The 17,068-nt window shown below is 40.6% G+C and overlaps 1 protein-coding gene across 1 annotated transcript; it reads right to left on the reverse strand.

Moving 5' to 3' along the window:
* Positions 1–2,228: 2,228 nt before the first annotated feature.
* Positions 2,229–15,430, reverse strand: cpn1 (carboxypeptidase N, polypeptide 1). Its single transcript, XM_086303698.1, has 9 exons — positions 15,000–15,430; positions 13,233–13,429; positions 11,471–11,626; positions 7,240–7,416; positions 7,011–7,122; positions 4,870–5,009; positions 3,741–3,840; positions 2,782–2,900; positions 2,229–2,663 (listed from the first exon to the last, which is right to left on the reverse strand). Exons 1-9 carry the CDS (start codon positions 15,232–15,234, stop codon positions 2,553–2,555), a joined length of 1,347 nt encoding a protein of 448 aa, XP_086159824.1. The 5' UTR covers positions 15,235–15,430; the 3' UTR covers positions 2,229–2,552.
* Between the last annotated feature and the right edge of the window lie 1,638 nt (positions 15,431–17,068).

Raw genomic sequence — 17,068 nt, forward strand, 5'->3', positions numbered from 1 at the left:
AACAAAACATATCATAAAATTACACAACAATTTTTTGCCTACAAAATGTTATCATGAAATATGATGTCAGTGACGTTTATGTTTCCACCTAACGGGATCCTTTGCTGCCATCTGCAGGAAGTCGAGGCTCAGTCTTGTGACTTTAGCTTGTTGTGTATCATTTGTTTGAAGCACCACACTGATCAGCAGTTTGTTCATGTGTCTCAAATAGACAAACTTCAGTGAGTTATTATAGGACCAAATAAATAACAACAAGTCAGCACTATGATATGGCTCTACAACTATCAAAAACTAGTGTCTGAGAGCATCCTGCTGCCATACAAAAGGAAATTGTAACAACATTACATCACAGACATCTCAAATGTACTTATAACAGTGTTGTAATCTGTATGAAGATAAAACCCAAACATCTAAGCCACTAACTCTAAAGTGAGGGGATTTAACTTTTTGCCACGGTCCACATAAAGGCAGGAATAATTTTAGGTTATTCTTATTATTAAGTTATTCTGAGGGACCATCATTACCCTGTAAGGAAACATTACTGTGCTGAGGGGATCGGTGTCTTTTAATGATAACAAATGGTGGGAACAAATGATGGGAACGAGGGCTCCCTGAATGAAGTTTGAACATGTGCTATGTGCGGTGACATCTGTGGGACAGTTTGGACCCATCTAAATCCTGTGTGAGGGAATATCTTTTGGAGTAAAAAAACAAAGGCGTCCTTTTGTTGAGAAATTCAATTCAACAGAAAGAATATGTAACTATTTGACTAAGTCCTGCTTTGTTTCTTATGCATCAGTGACATCTACTGTATGCACCCTGAAATGCACATTTTCCTATGTCCATATATTATTTCCATCACACACAGAAATAGTCCTAAAGAACCCAAATGAATAAATAAAATAAATATAAATAAATATTCATTTAAATAGATTAATCAGCTCTGTTCTTTAGCAAGACTCGCATGTATAATAAAACATAACTATGTGAGAAAGGAAAACAAATATTTTAGTTTGAGGAAAATTTTACAGTCTGTTGAGAAGAATTACAAATATAGATAAATAAATGAAGAAATGTGTAAATGTAAAAATGTAATAAAAATGGGAATATAAATTAAAACAGGAGTTAAAAGGGTAAATAAAGAATAAATAGAAATTTAGTATCATTTTGTATGTATTTTTATACTACCCTTTTTGTACTACCTATGTTACCTTTTTTGTTTTTACTGTTGCTAATTATTATTAAAATCCCAACTTCTAAAATAAATATTTTACTGAAATTCCTTATAAAGCTCCTTATAGGCACTTGCATACAAAAATAAATGATTAATACAGATTTATGTATTTTTTATTTATTTATTTTGCTGCAAGATGTAAAGTCAGATGACTGCAACTGCAGCAACAATTCCCTTTGATTGTTAGGGTACCTGGGTCGTTGACCCAGTGTTTTCAGTTTTGTACCTTTATTTGTGTTCTCGTCTTGGTTTATTACTGTGAAGGTTTTGGTTTCTGTTTTTCTGTTTTGGTTTCTGTTTTGTATTTTCCCCGGTCCTTCTTGGTTTATGATTTTGTAGTTCTTAAGTTTGGGTTTCCATACTCCCTCTGTTCTGTGTCCAGTCGGTGTCTGTGTCTGCCATGCTCCCAGTCTCTGTTCCCTCTGTTGCAGTGTCTGCTTGTGAGTCCGTCTGTAAGTTCAGTCTGTGTTTCCTGTTTTACTTTGAAAGTCCGTATCTCATGTTAACGTGTCTGGTTTTGCTTCCTTTGACTTGTCAGCCTTGATTTGCCCCAGCTGTGTTTCCCTCCTGTCTCCCATTCTGTCTGTCTCTCCTTCTGTGTATTTAAGCCCTGTGTTTTCATTTGTCTGTGTCATAATCTACCCTCATCTTACTGTGTGTTCTATTGTCATTTTTCTTACTTTTGAGTTCACATTTTGACTCACTTGACATTGATTTTTTTTAAAAAGAATTGTTATTACCAAAAAAGGTAAATAATATTAACCTTTAAGATCAAGTCTAAAGGCCAATTAAGTATTTTATAATGTGAAAAAGGCAATTCTGTGAAATATTTTGAAATCATTAAATGCGAAATATTTAAAAATGAATGTCCATTTCAGCAAATCAGTGTATTAATATCTATTATATGCTTTAAATGTGTACCTGAGTACACGTTTTTTTTTTAATTTCCCTGTTTTTCAGAGCAATAATCCAGCAATAATAAAGAAGTCTTAAATACAGATGGTAAAAACATTTCTTTAATTTCATTTTCACTTACCATCAAATTATTGTAATCAAAACCAAAAAAATATCCTTTACAAATACAGGCTAGCTGTGTTCATACAAATTAAAACTGTTGGATAAATACACCAGCCTTTCAACAGTTTCTTGATACAGAAAAACAAAACCCAAAAAGGAAATAGACGCTAGGACTACAAAGGTATGTTAAGGTTGTGTATCATTTACATAATTCATATGCGTATGCATGTGTATGTTTTTTGTACGAGCTCTTCTGTGTATTTGTTTATGACTGTGTGCCCTCTAAATGATTGTCCGTGCCTCATCTTGGGCCAAGCTTCAAGGGAGCTTTAGGAGATGAGAGGTTCCTCCTGCCGTGGTGCGGCTTCACCTTCAGGTTTTGTTTTGGTGCTGGTTTCAAGTAAAAATGAAGCTGTCAGGGACCAGATGGAATAAAAGGTGTGAGTTAGTTTATTTAGTAGACATAAAAACACAGACACCACACAATAACCTCAAGTTTGGTCAGACCAACCATACGAGCAGAAACCAACCTGTATGGCCTCAGCTGGTCCCACTGTGACAGTGCTGGTGAAAGGGAGGTAACCGGGTGCAGAGGCTGTTACAGTGTAAGTGCCTGGCAACAGAAGTCTGAAGTAGTCGCCATCAACTCCTGAAGGAGCACATGTAAGGAAAATTATGAGACTCGTACAGTCGCTGTATCTTAATTAAACATATTCCTGGAGTGCCACCAATATGTCGACAATGACGGTAGTTTTTTAACATAAAAAAATAATTCACACTAAATAAAGAAAGTTGTAGGTGCCAAATTGGAAACTGATTATGAACTACGCGATGCCATCATGCCAATATGGATCCTCTGAGGAATGTTTGCAGTACTTTGTTAAATATGTGGCATGAAGAATTAAAGTAGTTCTAAAGGCAAAAAAGGGGCTTATCCCTGTACTAGCGAGATGCACCTGTTGAACTGGCTGGTGAGTGTCTTGATAGGTGACTTTAATTTCTCTCACGTTGCATTTCCACCACTGACCAGTAGAGGATGACTTGCTCCGTTATATCTGTGCTTGACTTCCACACCGCACCATTAGATGCACTCGACTGTCCTTTTGCGTGTGAGGATTGAATGCACTTTTAAAATCTGGATATCATACTAAAATTTAGTTCATCGCTAAAAGTCTTGTCGAGATTGCGTCTTGTTTCATTCTGGTTTATTTCCAAAGGATCATATTTTTATGGAACTGAGACTCAAAGTCGACTTCTGGCTGCTCGAGGCATTCGATTCATGCAGAAGTTATTGTTAGTGCCTGCCATTAGTCATGCAGTATGTGTCCTTGTCTCATTTTGAAATGACAGACTGACACCGGATGTTATCAAACACTGGTCTTCTATTTCACTGGCTGGGACACTAGACAATCAGTCACTATAAATCCAGCTTCCACACCTATCAAGAAAAAAAAATAACAACCACATATACACCAAAAGTCCCTGTTACCTGCGGTCACGTCATGATTGATGCCAGCTACTGAGATCTCTGCTTTGCTGATGGGGTTGTTGTTTTCATCATACACCATGCCTTTTATCCCATGATGCACCTGAGAAAAGACAAAACGTGTACATACTTCAAATATTGAAGTATATTTAATAAAATCTAAGGTTTGGAAATTGGATTCCTATCATCTGTTTGATGTGTAAAGCTGTCTGTAGTCTTAAGAACTTAAAAAAGGAAGGTGACTGGACCTCTTTAAGTTTTTTGAAGACATTTGACTTCATCCAGAAAGTTTCTTCAAAGCTTTCAGCACTTGCTCATGTTTATTAGCACATACGCTCAAAACCCTGAAACCTAAAGTCTGAAATACTGACTTAAAGTGATTTGATTGCATGTACAATTTGTTACAAAACTTTAGATTTAATGGAATCTGTTCAAATTAAATTTACTTTCTCAGTATACATTCAGTTTATACCAAACATATTTTCCCAAATGATTAATTATTTATACATTTCAGTTGCATTTTGCTCAAAATTATTGCTTAATGTTTACAAGAGAAAGATTATACTTGAATATACTTTAAATAATATCTTTTTTTTAAAGAAAATACTGTATGTGCTAATAAATACGAGTGAATATGAAGGAATCCTAAGCTACATTTCTACACCTCAGACTTAATTAACACTCCTTAGGCTCAGCAGTGTTCAGCAGCTAAAGAAAGATCAGAACAGCATCTGCAGGCCCAGTTTAGTTTGTTTAATTAGTGCTTTGCAAAAAATGTATGCAACTGGGGGCCCACCCTTACAGAAACATTATTAGTGGCAAAGCATCGCTTTTTGAATCTCAGTGGAATAAAGGACATGTTGTTGTCCTCAGACCACGGCCTTGTTCCGTCCTCGAAGAAGGTTAAAAGTCAGATTACTCATATTACACAGAATTTCACGCATCTAATTTTTTGGTCACTTTATCCCAGAGGCGACTGCCAATATTCACAAGACACCAGGGCAGCAGACTCACGACTCCTGGCAGTTGGGTTTTTATGTGTAATAGTGTGTATGTGTGGTGCATTGAGCTCCAATAAATTAAATACTCTTTCAGTATAACTCTGATTTGCCAAATTTCGTCATGTACAAACCTGTTCTAGGTATGAAACCAGCGCTTCCCGGTTGCCCAGCCATTCTCTCGGCAGTGCTGATGCCGGAGGAAACTTATCGCAGCTCAGCTCCAGAGTGATCTCGAAGCAGTTGGTGTACAAGTAGTTGAAGTCCTGCATGCCTGAAACACAGATAAATATTTTAGGAGGACAATAAATGTATTAATGTGGCTCTTCACTTTAGATTTCTAGGTCTTTGCAACAGGACACATTAGTTATATTTATAGATTCAAAGTGTTTTTTCCACCACGCTTTGCCTCTTGAGGAAGCTGTTCAAAATTGTAGGAGTATAAGTTGCTTTAAAAAAAAAAACCTTTTGTTTTTGGCTTTACAATATGGCTCCACTTTTCATCAAAAACAAATGTACAAGGAGCCAGAAGGGAGGGAAGGTTCATATGTAACCCCACAGACCCTGACATAACACTTGGAGCATAAAGACCTGGTAAAATAAACATAGCATGCTGCTTCTAAGTGAGACTCTGGGCGTTTTCAGTCAGTTCAAAAGCTCGCATGACTCAAGTGAAAAGCTCATCAGACTCACAGTGCTGAGGAGAAACCAGAGCAGCCTGGATCAGGACTTACGCATCAAAGAAATGGGGATTGTTATTGTTGCAGTTGCAGATTAACCGAGCTGAAACTGAATATATGCCCAGAGAGTTGGATAAACTTGGTATTTTTTAACTTCCAAGAATTCATTACTGTAACAGTGCATTACTGGAAGCTTTCATTAAAAAGCAGCACACAAGTTTTCCAGCCTTTAAGCGAACCATGAGAGGGTGAGGAGTTTAAGTTTCGTGCGAGCGCCTAAGGCTGTGTGACTCCTGAGAGGGTCTCTGCCAGCATGGAGGAGGAGGTTTAATTAATGCATATTTTCAGCTATAACAAGAAATTTCACAAAATTCAAAACTCTCTTCAAGCTTCAGTTCCATTTATAGAGAGTTTATGGGATTTTACACACAAAAAAGAGCGGTGGGGAGGCCAGCTGAGCCGTATGATTCGTTTCAACCTCACTAAAAGGCGAGGTCCTCTCCACCTTAGTTAAAATTTAAAGGATCCTTTACTTAAAGAAAAAAAGGAATTGTCACCACTAAGGTTGCCTTGTAGACTTTAACCCTTTAAAGCCTGGACCATGAAATAAATAATTGCTAGAAAAATCAAATTAAAAAAAAAACGGAGTCAACTGAAAATGTTCAGGTCCACAGACTCCACTAAAAATAAAAAGTCTAAAGAAGAACTTTGAAAGACCTTCAGAAAGCTTGGAGAACTACTGCTCAAGGTCTGGCTTCCTGGAAGCAAAATATAAAGAAATTAGAGGTGACTCAAGACTTTTTCAGAGTGCTGCACACTGCTTGCTGATGGTGCGGATCGTATTGAATGGGTGCCTTTTACACCCCCTGTCCACCGCTCTACTGCTAGCTGGCAGTGTGCAAGAGGTAAGGGGGTTTAAGGCAAGCGCAGACCCAGTGCATGATGACACTGGAGAAGCATGCCTTGCGAGCCAGTCAGTGCATTTCATTCATGCTGAAGGTAATGACAGCAGGAAGCCATCACTCAGATGGTCTTGTCTTTCTTTAGCAGGAGAATTACAGCGTTTGTTCCACAGCACATGGAAATTTTGCATGTAGGCAAGGAACAATGTGTTTTGTACATAGGATGGAGGACTGTGTGCTCGTGTGGCGGGGCATTTTTTCAGCTCATTTTTCATTGAAACTGATAATTTAGCTATTATCTTCTTTGGCTTTCAAATTCCAAAATGTCTGGGGGGTGTAATAGTTTATTTTCTAAGTAGCTGTTTATATTATGAGTTTGTACATACTGGAATGTCGGCAACCAGTACTTCTCTGGAAACCTAAGAGGTCAGGACAACAGTTAGTGTTGTTGGTGTTGAGCTACAGCACTAACTTTTGTGGTGCCAAAGCAGCATAATATAAATCCAGATGCAGACTCACTGGCCAAAAATAGATGTAAACAACGTGTAAATAATTTAGTTTCAATTACGATTAATTCAATTACGAAAGCCAGCCTCAGTAATAATTTAGAGACTGCTCCAAGTGAGTCTCTTGTGCTTTTACTACGCATTTCTGTTGTCTTCCCTTCTGCTCAGGAGAAGACGTTTTGCTCACCTTTGGACAACGAGTACCAGCTGGCCCCATTGGTGATCCCCTCATCAAAGTAGTCGCCACAGTTCCAGCCCTTGTGCATCCAGCCATGAGCGTATGAGTAGGTCCTCGCCAACTGTCATCACACACAAAAGGACACGGGCCCATTCATCCACGTGTTTTCATACCCACACAACAGGCAGTGACGGTATGAGATGTGTGTCACATCTGGAAATTTTAATCTGTCACGCACCTTTCTGAAGATCTTGTCATCAGGCGTGGCCGAATAGGTGGTCCGCCCTCGAATGCGGCCATCTCTCGACTTGTCGAAGGGGTAATTGGCCACCACGGCTCCTCCGTGAAGATTCGCTGACAGGATGAAGTTGTAGTTTTGCATCCATTTAATCACAGCCAAAGTCTCTGGTTGAACCTGGGGAGGATGAGAAGCAGGACATTTAAGATTTACTGTACTTGCAGGACCACGTGCATGCATCTTTATTCCAATTCCCCAAATGAAACAATCTAATCCCACTTGAGAACCTGTCAAAATGTCTCTAAATCATCAAATAAGTTATAATGCAGAATCCCATACAGTCCTTTACGTCACCTGAGATATTTCCCAAACAACATCAGCGGGTTGACATCTGGTTTTCTTTTCATCCAAAGCTGCTGGCTTCTCTGGTTGGCTGCTTATCTGGACAAACCCCGGTTTCCTCTGGCTTTGCCTTATGGACATATTTTCTCTCTTCTTTTTTACTTAATCATTTTGCAAAAATGGTTAGAGTTTAAAGAATCTTCTACTTTGCTCAAGCACATTTAATGATTCACCTAGCTCCTCCTAAATGCATCAGGCATGGTTAGCTTCATGGTTAAAGAATACCAACCATTTCAGTTAATGATAAATTTAATGAGAATATACAAAATTCACAAACTGAAGCTGGACTTAGCAACAAAGGAGTGGAAACACAACAGTTACGTGTACATATAATTCATAATATGCAAACTGATTTAAAGGTTTTTGATCTTTTTGCTAATTAATTCATCAAATTCTGCATGAACGGGATCAGCCTCAGCCAGATGGCATCTCCATTGCATTGCTGCAGACCTTGAAATTCCACTTGGGGCTGCCATTTATTTTCTCTGTCAGCGTTAACTCTCCTCACACTCTCAGAGCCATTTATCACGTTTGGAGACGAGGCGTAATACCTCTCCTTGAATATGGTATGTAGGACAATAAACACAGTCTGACTCTGTTCAAGAATAATCAAGCTGATCAGAGCCCAGTGACCTTGAACAGAGCAGCTGTAACCAAGAGGTCTGGCTCCCGTTTTGAACGCCGGCAGGAATTTATTATCGGTAGATCTTTATATATACTTGTGCATCCTTTGAAATAAGGGCTGTCACCGCGGTGTAGGGTTACACACGAAGGACAGACACGGCCATATCGCAGAGCTCTACTAACAACAGAGGATACTACCCCATATTAAATGCAAAGAGAAGCAAATCAAACATTCTGGATCACTTATAGGATCACTGACAGTCTGAAGTTAGTTTTCACACTGGGTGAGGGATGTCCTCTGGAGGCCAGTCAAATGTCAGTGGATACTTTTGCAAAAGGAGCCTTGTTTTATGTCGGGCTCTTCGGGGACTCTGTAAATAAGGTATTTCTAAGAGAAATGAAAGTGAAACTTGGAAAATGTGCTGCCGCCCAGTTCTCAGTCTTATTTTAGCACATCTCAGTTTAGTCTTGCACTTGTTCCAGTGAAGAAAGTTTCATCACTTAGCTAAATTAGTAAAAGCTGCATTCTCGAGCCTGCAGGGCTTGAGGCTTTATGTGAGAATGTATTCCTGACCAGCATAAATAAAGCAGTTGTAAGACAAGCACAGTTACCCTTTTGTGTTTCTGCATCAGGAGACAGTCATATGTACAGACTCCCTGGCTCTCTGGTTTTGCAGTTAGAGGTTAAAAAATAAAATTTTCCACCTTTGCTTGGGAACAAAAGTGGTGTGGCGACAGGGAAAGAAAAAGAAAACTATACTGAAACCACCTCTCTGTAATGACATGCCCTGTCAAAACTGCTTAAAACACTGAAAAGAGTTATTTTGAGGGAAGAGAAATCAATCACGCATTCATTTTAAAGCACTGATATGACTTTCTTTGTTTCCTAAAGGATAATATTTACTCCTCATAAACTGAAATCAAGCACATTGCATGCTTGCAATCCACTTGGCAACTGGATTAAAGCCGAGATATCAAACTCATTCAAATTTTTCATTTCACAGACCATATACAGCTCACTTTGAGTTTAACTGGACCAGTGAAACTTCCATTTCTGCCAGTATAAAGAAGTAAACTACACCTTTAATCCATGAGATATCTTAATATAGGACAAAGAAGAATTCACCTCAGTTTTTCTGACATGGTAACAAACATGCAACTGTATTAAATTAAAGAAATTCATCAGCACGACTCTGGTTTTAAATTATAAGAATTAAACGTGTAAAATTACAGAAAAGGTTTCGGTAGCTCATTGCTCAGACTGTCCTGTAAATACAGAACAGACTATCACGACTAATTCAGAGAAAATGTTTAGTTTTTTTTTACTGTAGACCAACAGAAATGTCTATAGTTGATTGTGACTGTATTAGTGTAGCTAGCATCAATGTCCATGTGAAGGGCTTTATTAATAGGAAAAGCTGCAATTTAAAACTACAAAAATACAGTTAGAAGTCTCAAATTTACACCCTTGTCTTTGTCTGGGCATTTCTAGCCCCTGGGCCTTATGTTTGACACCCTGTCATAAAGCATACCCTGTTTCATTTTTCCCCCCTAATAAATAATTTACAAAGTGAACATGTTATATTTAATAAGACTTGACATAAGCAAGTGAGACCATAAATGCGTAAGGAAAACACTGAGGTCATAAACCAAATGAGGGTCATTTTCTCGTAGGCTTCTACCCACCTCTTGCCCTGTGACAGCTGAAATACCCCCGCCCCTCCTCCGCACGTGCACGTAAGTCGGTGAAGTTGAATTCTTTTTGGGACGCCCCATAAGAAGAAGGGTTTAAATGTATGTTTAAGACACTTCTACGAGGATTATATCCATCTTTTCTTTAGAGTCTATCACTAAATCTAGCTAAAGGTATTTTAATTTGGACGGTTCAAGATATAATCAACTTTAGGTTCATATTTCAGTTCTCAAAACATGAAGCTATCTAGCAGTTATAATAAAAACTGACTGTCCTTAAGAGGGAGGAATTTTATTTTTCAAGGAAACTATGAACAACAGTCCTACTGGAGGCTGCAGTTGAGACACCCCCAAGGATCTGACCTTAATAGTTAAAATGTACTTTTTGGCAGGCTAGTGGACTGTTTGACAGCACGCACTCTCATGTTACTCTCCACTGTTCATTTTACACTTCAGTGATCTGAAATAAGTACACATTGCGCTACAAAGGCCATTCAATCACCCAGAATAAAGCCAGGTCTCTCCCACAGCCAATCTGAACTCTGCTGCTTACGCCGAAACTCTGAGGCACATTTTTCTTCCTTAGTCTCAGTCACCGTGTAAGTGTGGCAGGTTTATATAGTGTCTATTCTATGTAGAGAGCATCTGTACTTTTATAGTGCAGACATAGCAATGTGCAGACAGTTTTGGGTAAAGTAGCAGCAAAGTGAGGAGTCAGCCAGTGCCTCAGGGTAACAGTTACACTCTGACGCTGCAGAGTGGCTCACTGTAACTTCTCATGATGGTGATGAAAACCAAAAAATGTTTAGCTGAGGCTCAAAGTCCTCATAAACAGTGCATATAGTTAATCACATGTTATGACCCAGAGAAGAAGAAGGCTGTTGGCGGGGGGTTGCTTCTTCTTCTTGGGGTGTTTTCTCAGCTCCAGCATCTAAAGAAATATGCAAACTAATATGACTTACCAACGCTTTTGTTCCAGTTTGTTCCAGTTTGCGGAGCTAGGTTGCCAGTTACCCCACCTGTTTCATATTTCAAAGACTCCAAATACAAATGAGGGCAACCACAGTGTCTATGCTAAGAGCCATAGCCTGCTATGTGCAAGATAAGCAAACAGGTCTAGGCTATACAGGCACGCAGAAAAAAGTCACAAAATGATACAGAGGACCGACCAAGGAGTCTCCTGAGTCTACTCACATTTAAATATATGGACTTTTTTATTATTTAGCTGAGACACAGCTGGCACTGGAATCTCATCCAGTGCAGATCTCATGAATTTGTTTATGTCAACAAAGTTAAAGCCAAGATAACCCAACTATGTTACAGCTGCTCATTATTCAGCTTCGCTCACACGCTCACACGAGCATGATAAATGCCCTCATCCATCCTCCTCCTCGCTCCCTCCTTCTCTCTCACCCACATATGCTCCGAGCCACACATACTTGCGTACACACATGGACACTTTAACACACACGTACACCCTCAAACGGTTTCAGTTGTATTCAGCAGAACTGACCTGATGCTCCCAGTTGTCCGGGAGGGGCAGGTGGTGGTTTCGTCCTTTGGTTTTCTCGTAGTAGTACATGAGCGCGTTCAGGTCCGGAAAGTCGCGGTTTAGATCGATTTCTCTGGCGTTCCCTCGACCCACTAGGTAACCGTTGAACTCCGGACCCTGTTGATGCACAGATCACAAAAAAAACATTTTTTTAAAACTGGTGAGTAATCTTGCTCTTTCCCACCAGAATGATTAAATGATCATATTTTGGCTTGTGACGTTAAGGTTTCCTGAGGTCAAGTTATGAGCTCCAATTTCTCGGAAGCAGTAAAACAAAGCTGAATTTATTATTCCCCAGTCCTCAGAGGCTATCTATAGAGCAACAACAGTCAAGTATTTTTCCCAAAACGGAGTTTTAAGACCGTGCAACAAATCCATGGTACTGAGTGTGCTAACAGCCGGACAGATAGACTGTCACAATCGATTAAAAGTACCCAAAGTCAAAGCACTTTAAGCAAAAAGCTCAAGTTCTCACTCTTAGGCAGTTTTTTTTTCTACTGCTGGATCTTAATGATGTCATACACCTGCTGTGGGCACAGAAGCCCCTCCTACCTGCTGTTATGCCTTCTGGATGCAAGGGACAGGCAATCAGAAGAAAGCTGGCTTAAAGGGAACAGCTTTTCCCCCTCAGTGAGCATGGTAAACAATACTCCAACTAAACATCGAATTAGTTAGCACTGTCATTGCAAGCATGTTAGGATGCTAACATTTCAGTTTAGTTAAAAGGTCTGTTTTGCATAAATGCAGCGTCACAGGGGCATCACTAACTGTAGACTTGTTTTATTTTATGAGTGCCTTGAAATTTTCTTATTTGTTTGCATCTTTAGCTTGGACCTTTAATCTTAAATGTCACTATATGTTTTTATATATCAAGTAAAGCAAGGGGGCAATTTAAGAAGCTCTTTTTTGATTGGTTTGACTTTCTTCTGTATTTCAGTGTGAGACTTTCTAAGACTTTGCAAAAGAGCTGACTGACCTGTGTGTTGGTGTCTATAGCTTACATTTTCTGATAAGATTTCTTCTTGTTGTTGTTTTTTTCCCTAAAAGCTTGATCACAACATTGAGTCGCCAAGGATGCTTTAAAATGAAACTGCCTTGCCGTTTTTGAACAGATGCTGCTGCACCCAAACATCTGCTGACGCAACTAATTACAGTGCAGTATGTATGTGTCGTCTGAGTGGCAAAGAGAGGGACTGTCATGTGAAGCTGGTCGCTTCAGGACATATCATTAGCCAGCAAGAGACTGTGTGTGTATTTGTGTTGCAGCAGTCTGCGTGTGTATCAGTTGTTTCACGGCCCATAATTACCCCTGACACAAAGTTAGGGGCTTTCTTGGGAAGCTGATAGATGGGATTATTACAGACGCAAGCAAACGGTGGAGAAAAATCATCAACTACTGTTTGACTCGTAGTCGCTCGTCTTACACAAACACACACACACACACACACACACACACACACACACACACACACACACACGTATTTGTTTAAAAATCCTAAAAGATCAGATGGATTGAGCTGTGTGGCTCGCAGGTGTTTAGTTTCACTCAGGGACCTCAACATTTCTAATATTTCCACTGCCAAGAACAAAACCAAGGGAAAAGAAAATATAGATTTTTTTTTCTTCTTCTTTGCACGGGGGACGGTTTCTTTGAAAAAACACAGCCAGAGACGTCCCAGAGGGAGTTTTGTTTTGGCACGTCTAAGCCTAAAGCTCAAATTACCTGTCTGGCAGCCACCTCGTAGCCATCGGGGTTCATGGAAGGCAGGATGTGGATGCGCGTGTCGTGGATCAGCCTCACGATTCGCTGGTTTCTGTTTCGGTACTCCTCGCACAAGAACTGGGAGAACTTGATGAGAAGCTCACGCCCAAGCACCTCGTTGCCATGCATGTTGCCCACGTACTTGAACTCGGGCTCCACTGGGGAGGGAGTGGAGAAGCAGAGGGGGCATGAAGTTACGAAAAAAGCCACACAGAGCTGTCAAGTACCACATTTAAAACAGATGGCCTGAGGAAACACATGCAGGACGCCACAGTCGCAGAAATTTCTTGATAAGGATGTTCTTACAGACATAAGCTCTGGAAATTGTGCTGATTGAATTATCTGGATGAGTTATGTGTATTTGCCACCAATGTCTCAGCCTTGCTCTCTGTGCAGGGTTTCTTCCCCCTGAGGATCCCTTTATTAATCACTACTGAGGGAAGCAAAAAAACCCCAAGCACGGTTGCCAGAGGTCAGACTTATGACTTAACACTAGATACAAATTTGCGCTAAATTTGACACTAAAACCATCACATCAAAGAATAAGCGCTTGTGTTTTTTTTCGTCATTGATACTTTCAAATCTATCAGCGCCCTTCACTAATTGTTTCAGGCATCCAAATGGCATGCTGGGCATTGCAACTCCCCTCTTTTTCTTTAGCACAGTTCCAACTGGCCATGAGTTCACAAAACAGCGCTGGCTCCAGCATGTAGTTTAAAAAGAAAGAAAGAAAACCCACACACACTCATTCAGCAGTATGTGAAACGCATGAACTTCGTACAGAGTGCAGGAGGCTTGACCCAGACTACACCTCAGGTCACTCCCCCTTCATGAAGTGTTCAGTTCCTGTTTTTCACCCTCGGTCACCTTGCGACAGAACAGGCCTACATCCTTCAATTCTACTGAAGGAAGCTTCCGAGTATGCAAACACGCAGAAAAAAAGCAGGCTTGGCTGGAGCCAAAAAAACATTGCCTTCAGTTGTCAAGCTTTTTTTTTAAATGCAAGAATGGAAAAATCTTCCACAGCATTTCCTTGATATGACATTTTGGCCAATTTCCAATGCAAACATTGGATATAATCATACACTAGCTGCAAACTAAATACCTGAAGAGCTGATTCAGTGGTTTTTGTGGGAGTGTATTCAGGGTTAAATCCTTGATGACTCAAAGTGATTCTGTTTGTCATCTGCTACATTTTGTCAGTGGTCGGATGGCAAAGAAAAATCAAAATGAATCACAGATGTTGACTTGATTCTTTCACTTTCTTCTTTCTTTTCCTTTTTTTTTTGTTTTCACTTTTGAGTTTTCCTCAGTTTACAGCCAGTGATGTTCAAAGCACCCACTTCGGGATAATTTCACCTTTTCCTCCTCACTGTTAAGTCACACAGTGGTTCGGCTTCATAAAGGCAAAATCGAAAGCTTGAGACAAAACCGAAGCCTCTTGCAGACTCAGTCTCCTGCCAGCTATTCTCATTGTGTGTGGCAAAAAGTACAAGACAGATGAGGAGCCAGTAGCACAGGTTGTGCATTCGAAATCTATCATAGATTAATATCATTTGCAGATGTTTATCAGCTTTTTTTGAGGAGTTGGGATTAAATTATTAAGCTGTTAAATTACTTCCATCCATCACGTTTTCTGCCAATTATCCACTTTGGGATAAAATGCAACATGAAATCATTGTACAGCATGTCACTGGGCTGTCAAACAACGGATCAGGTGTTACTTACATGCTTCGTGGTTGCCCGGGTTATCGCTGAACTCCAGGACATAGAGGTGGCGACCCTCCACACTGTGCCCGATGCTGTAAATGCGCGTGATGTAGGGGCATTCGCTCTGCACTGCAAACAGAGCTCGTACCATGTCCTCGTATTTGTGATGCTGGAAGTCTGAGCCCGACACCAGGAACCCCATCAGCCCCAGCAGGAGAGCACAGAGCCAGGGAAGAGTCCAGGGTTGCTGCATGGTCCCTTAGCCCAGGTTGTGCAGCGCAGGAGAGGCTGGTGAAGAGGCTGCCTGCAACTATGCAAACCACTCACAGGATTTCAGATGTATTCTCCTTCACACACCACACATACTGCTTGCTCCCTGCTTGCTCTTTTTCTTTCTTGTGCCCCTTCTTTTCTCCAGCTCTCTCTCTGCCTCCTCCCACATACAGTCCTCTCAGTGAAGAGCAAGTAAGGACAGCCCCCTGCTCCTTCTTTGTCTCACTCTCCTCCTCCAACAGCTGCTTCTCTCCCTCTCTCTTTCCCTTTGGGTGCTTGTCAAGTACATGCTACTTGCTTTATTAGGGGCTTCAAATGCTTCTGCTTTAAGTAGTTTGCCCCACAGCCCCCTGAGCTTTCGACACACACACTCTGAATTTCATTCTGCCTCTGAGACACTCATTTTCCATCCCTTTCTTTGTCTCTAACTCTTGTTCTGTGCTCCCTTCCTGGGAAAGAGGGGTTGTTTCCACGGCACTGCTTTCCCCAACCCCTGCAGCCCTCAATCATCCATTCATTAACTCTTAAGTCAACACACAACCCCTGCGTGTGCGTGCATGCACGTGTGAGTGTATGTGTGTGTGTGTACGTGCATGCACATGCGCTTGAAGTCCACAGATGAATGAGTGTGAAAGCTCTTTTGCAACCTTTAAACTGGCTTTTGTAGCTCTGTTTCCCCAAAGCACTAACACATAGAAAAACATACCAACACAGGCTCTTGCAAAAAGACTAAATGCTGCAGTTAAACTTCTAAAAGGCACAGGACGATACTGAGATGCATGCATCCCGTACACACACACACACACACACACACACACACACACACTACGACTACTGCAGAGCGTGCAAGGGGTGCTGTCAATCAAGCCTGCTGGAGAAAAAAGGGAGCTTTTTCCTCGCAGAATGTTGTGCAACTGCTTGCAGAAGCTTAAAAAAATTGAGAGGGGAAAGCAAACGTGGGGCCAAGAGAAGAAGTAGCACATGGAAAGTTGAGCAACAGGAGGCTCGGGAAAAGGAAGGAAAAAGGTAACAAAGACAAAGAGAGGAAGAACCCGACAAGGATGGAGGGAAAAGCAGGAGAGAAAAAGATGTGGCTGAGTGACGGTGGACAAAAGTGGATGAAGGCAAAATGTGCTTTTCTGTTTAAGGCTTTTACATTCGCATGTGGCAGCAGTGGCTTTCTAATAAATAAGCTCAAGTGAATGAGACCAGTCCTCACTGTCTCTGCCAGTGATTGTATTTCTGCAGTTCCACTGTTTACATATGTTATGCCTCAAAGCTCTGATCCCGCTCGCCAGTCTCATTCACATCACGCTGCCAGGCCAAGTGTGCTCAGCTGTAACTGTCATTTGAGTCAAACAATCCAGCAAAAATCACCCCTCACCTAACCAGACACATCTGTCATCGCCACTTTTTATAACATCACGAAAACAAAAACTCAGTTTTTCAGTCCAGAAGTCAAAACATCCATAAAGTCATCGAAGTCAAGCGTGAAGTTTTACCTTGAGTGATTTTATAAACAACTGGGAATAGATAGGACTATTTGGGTTTTCTGATTTTAACAAAACCTGCAAACAGTCCCACTTTTCCTTTCCTAAAGATCTTTGCATCCCAACAAATTCAGTTCAGTGTTCATAACCATTCTTACTGCTAAAAGCCAAAATCTGACACTGTAGCTGCAAAATTGCATTTGTCTGACACAGCGCATAGATGCATCATTGACTCATTCAGATGCTTTCAGTGGCTCTAAAAAAATACATATTGCAAGGCTGACATCTGCTGGACATAGCTGGTACTACACAGAGTACCATTAC

Source organism: Aulonocara sp. 'chitande type north' Nkhata Bay, linkage group LG8, assembly GCF_057382095.1.
Source record: "Aulonocara sp. 'chitande type north' Nkhata Bay isolate Kocher_YH1m ecotype deep benthic linkage group LG8, A_spYH_male_GT1.1, whole genome shotgun sequence".
Lineage (NCBI taxonomy): Eukaryota > Metazoa > Chordata > Actinopteri > Cichliformes > Cichlidae > Aulonocara > Aulonocara sp. 'chitande type north' Nkhata Bay.

What these genes read in the sequence shown, in the direction of transcription:
- cpn1 (XM_086303698.1), bottom strand. Translation starts at nt 15,234, where the DNA reads ATGCAGCAACCCTGGACTCTTCCCTGGCTCTGTGCTCTCCTGCTGGGG. An exon ending in ATGACAAGATCTTCAGAAAG is followed by an intron (nt 7,123 to 7,239) that starts GTGCGTGACAGA and finishes GTGTGATGACAG; the next exon opens with TTGGCGAGGACCTACTCATA. An exon ending in GACCAGCTGAGGCCATACAG is followed by an intron (nt 2,664 to 2,781) that starts GTTGGTTTCTGC and finishes GGTCCCTGACAG; the next exon opens with CTTCATTTTTACTTGAAACC.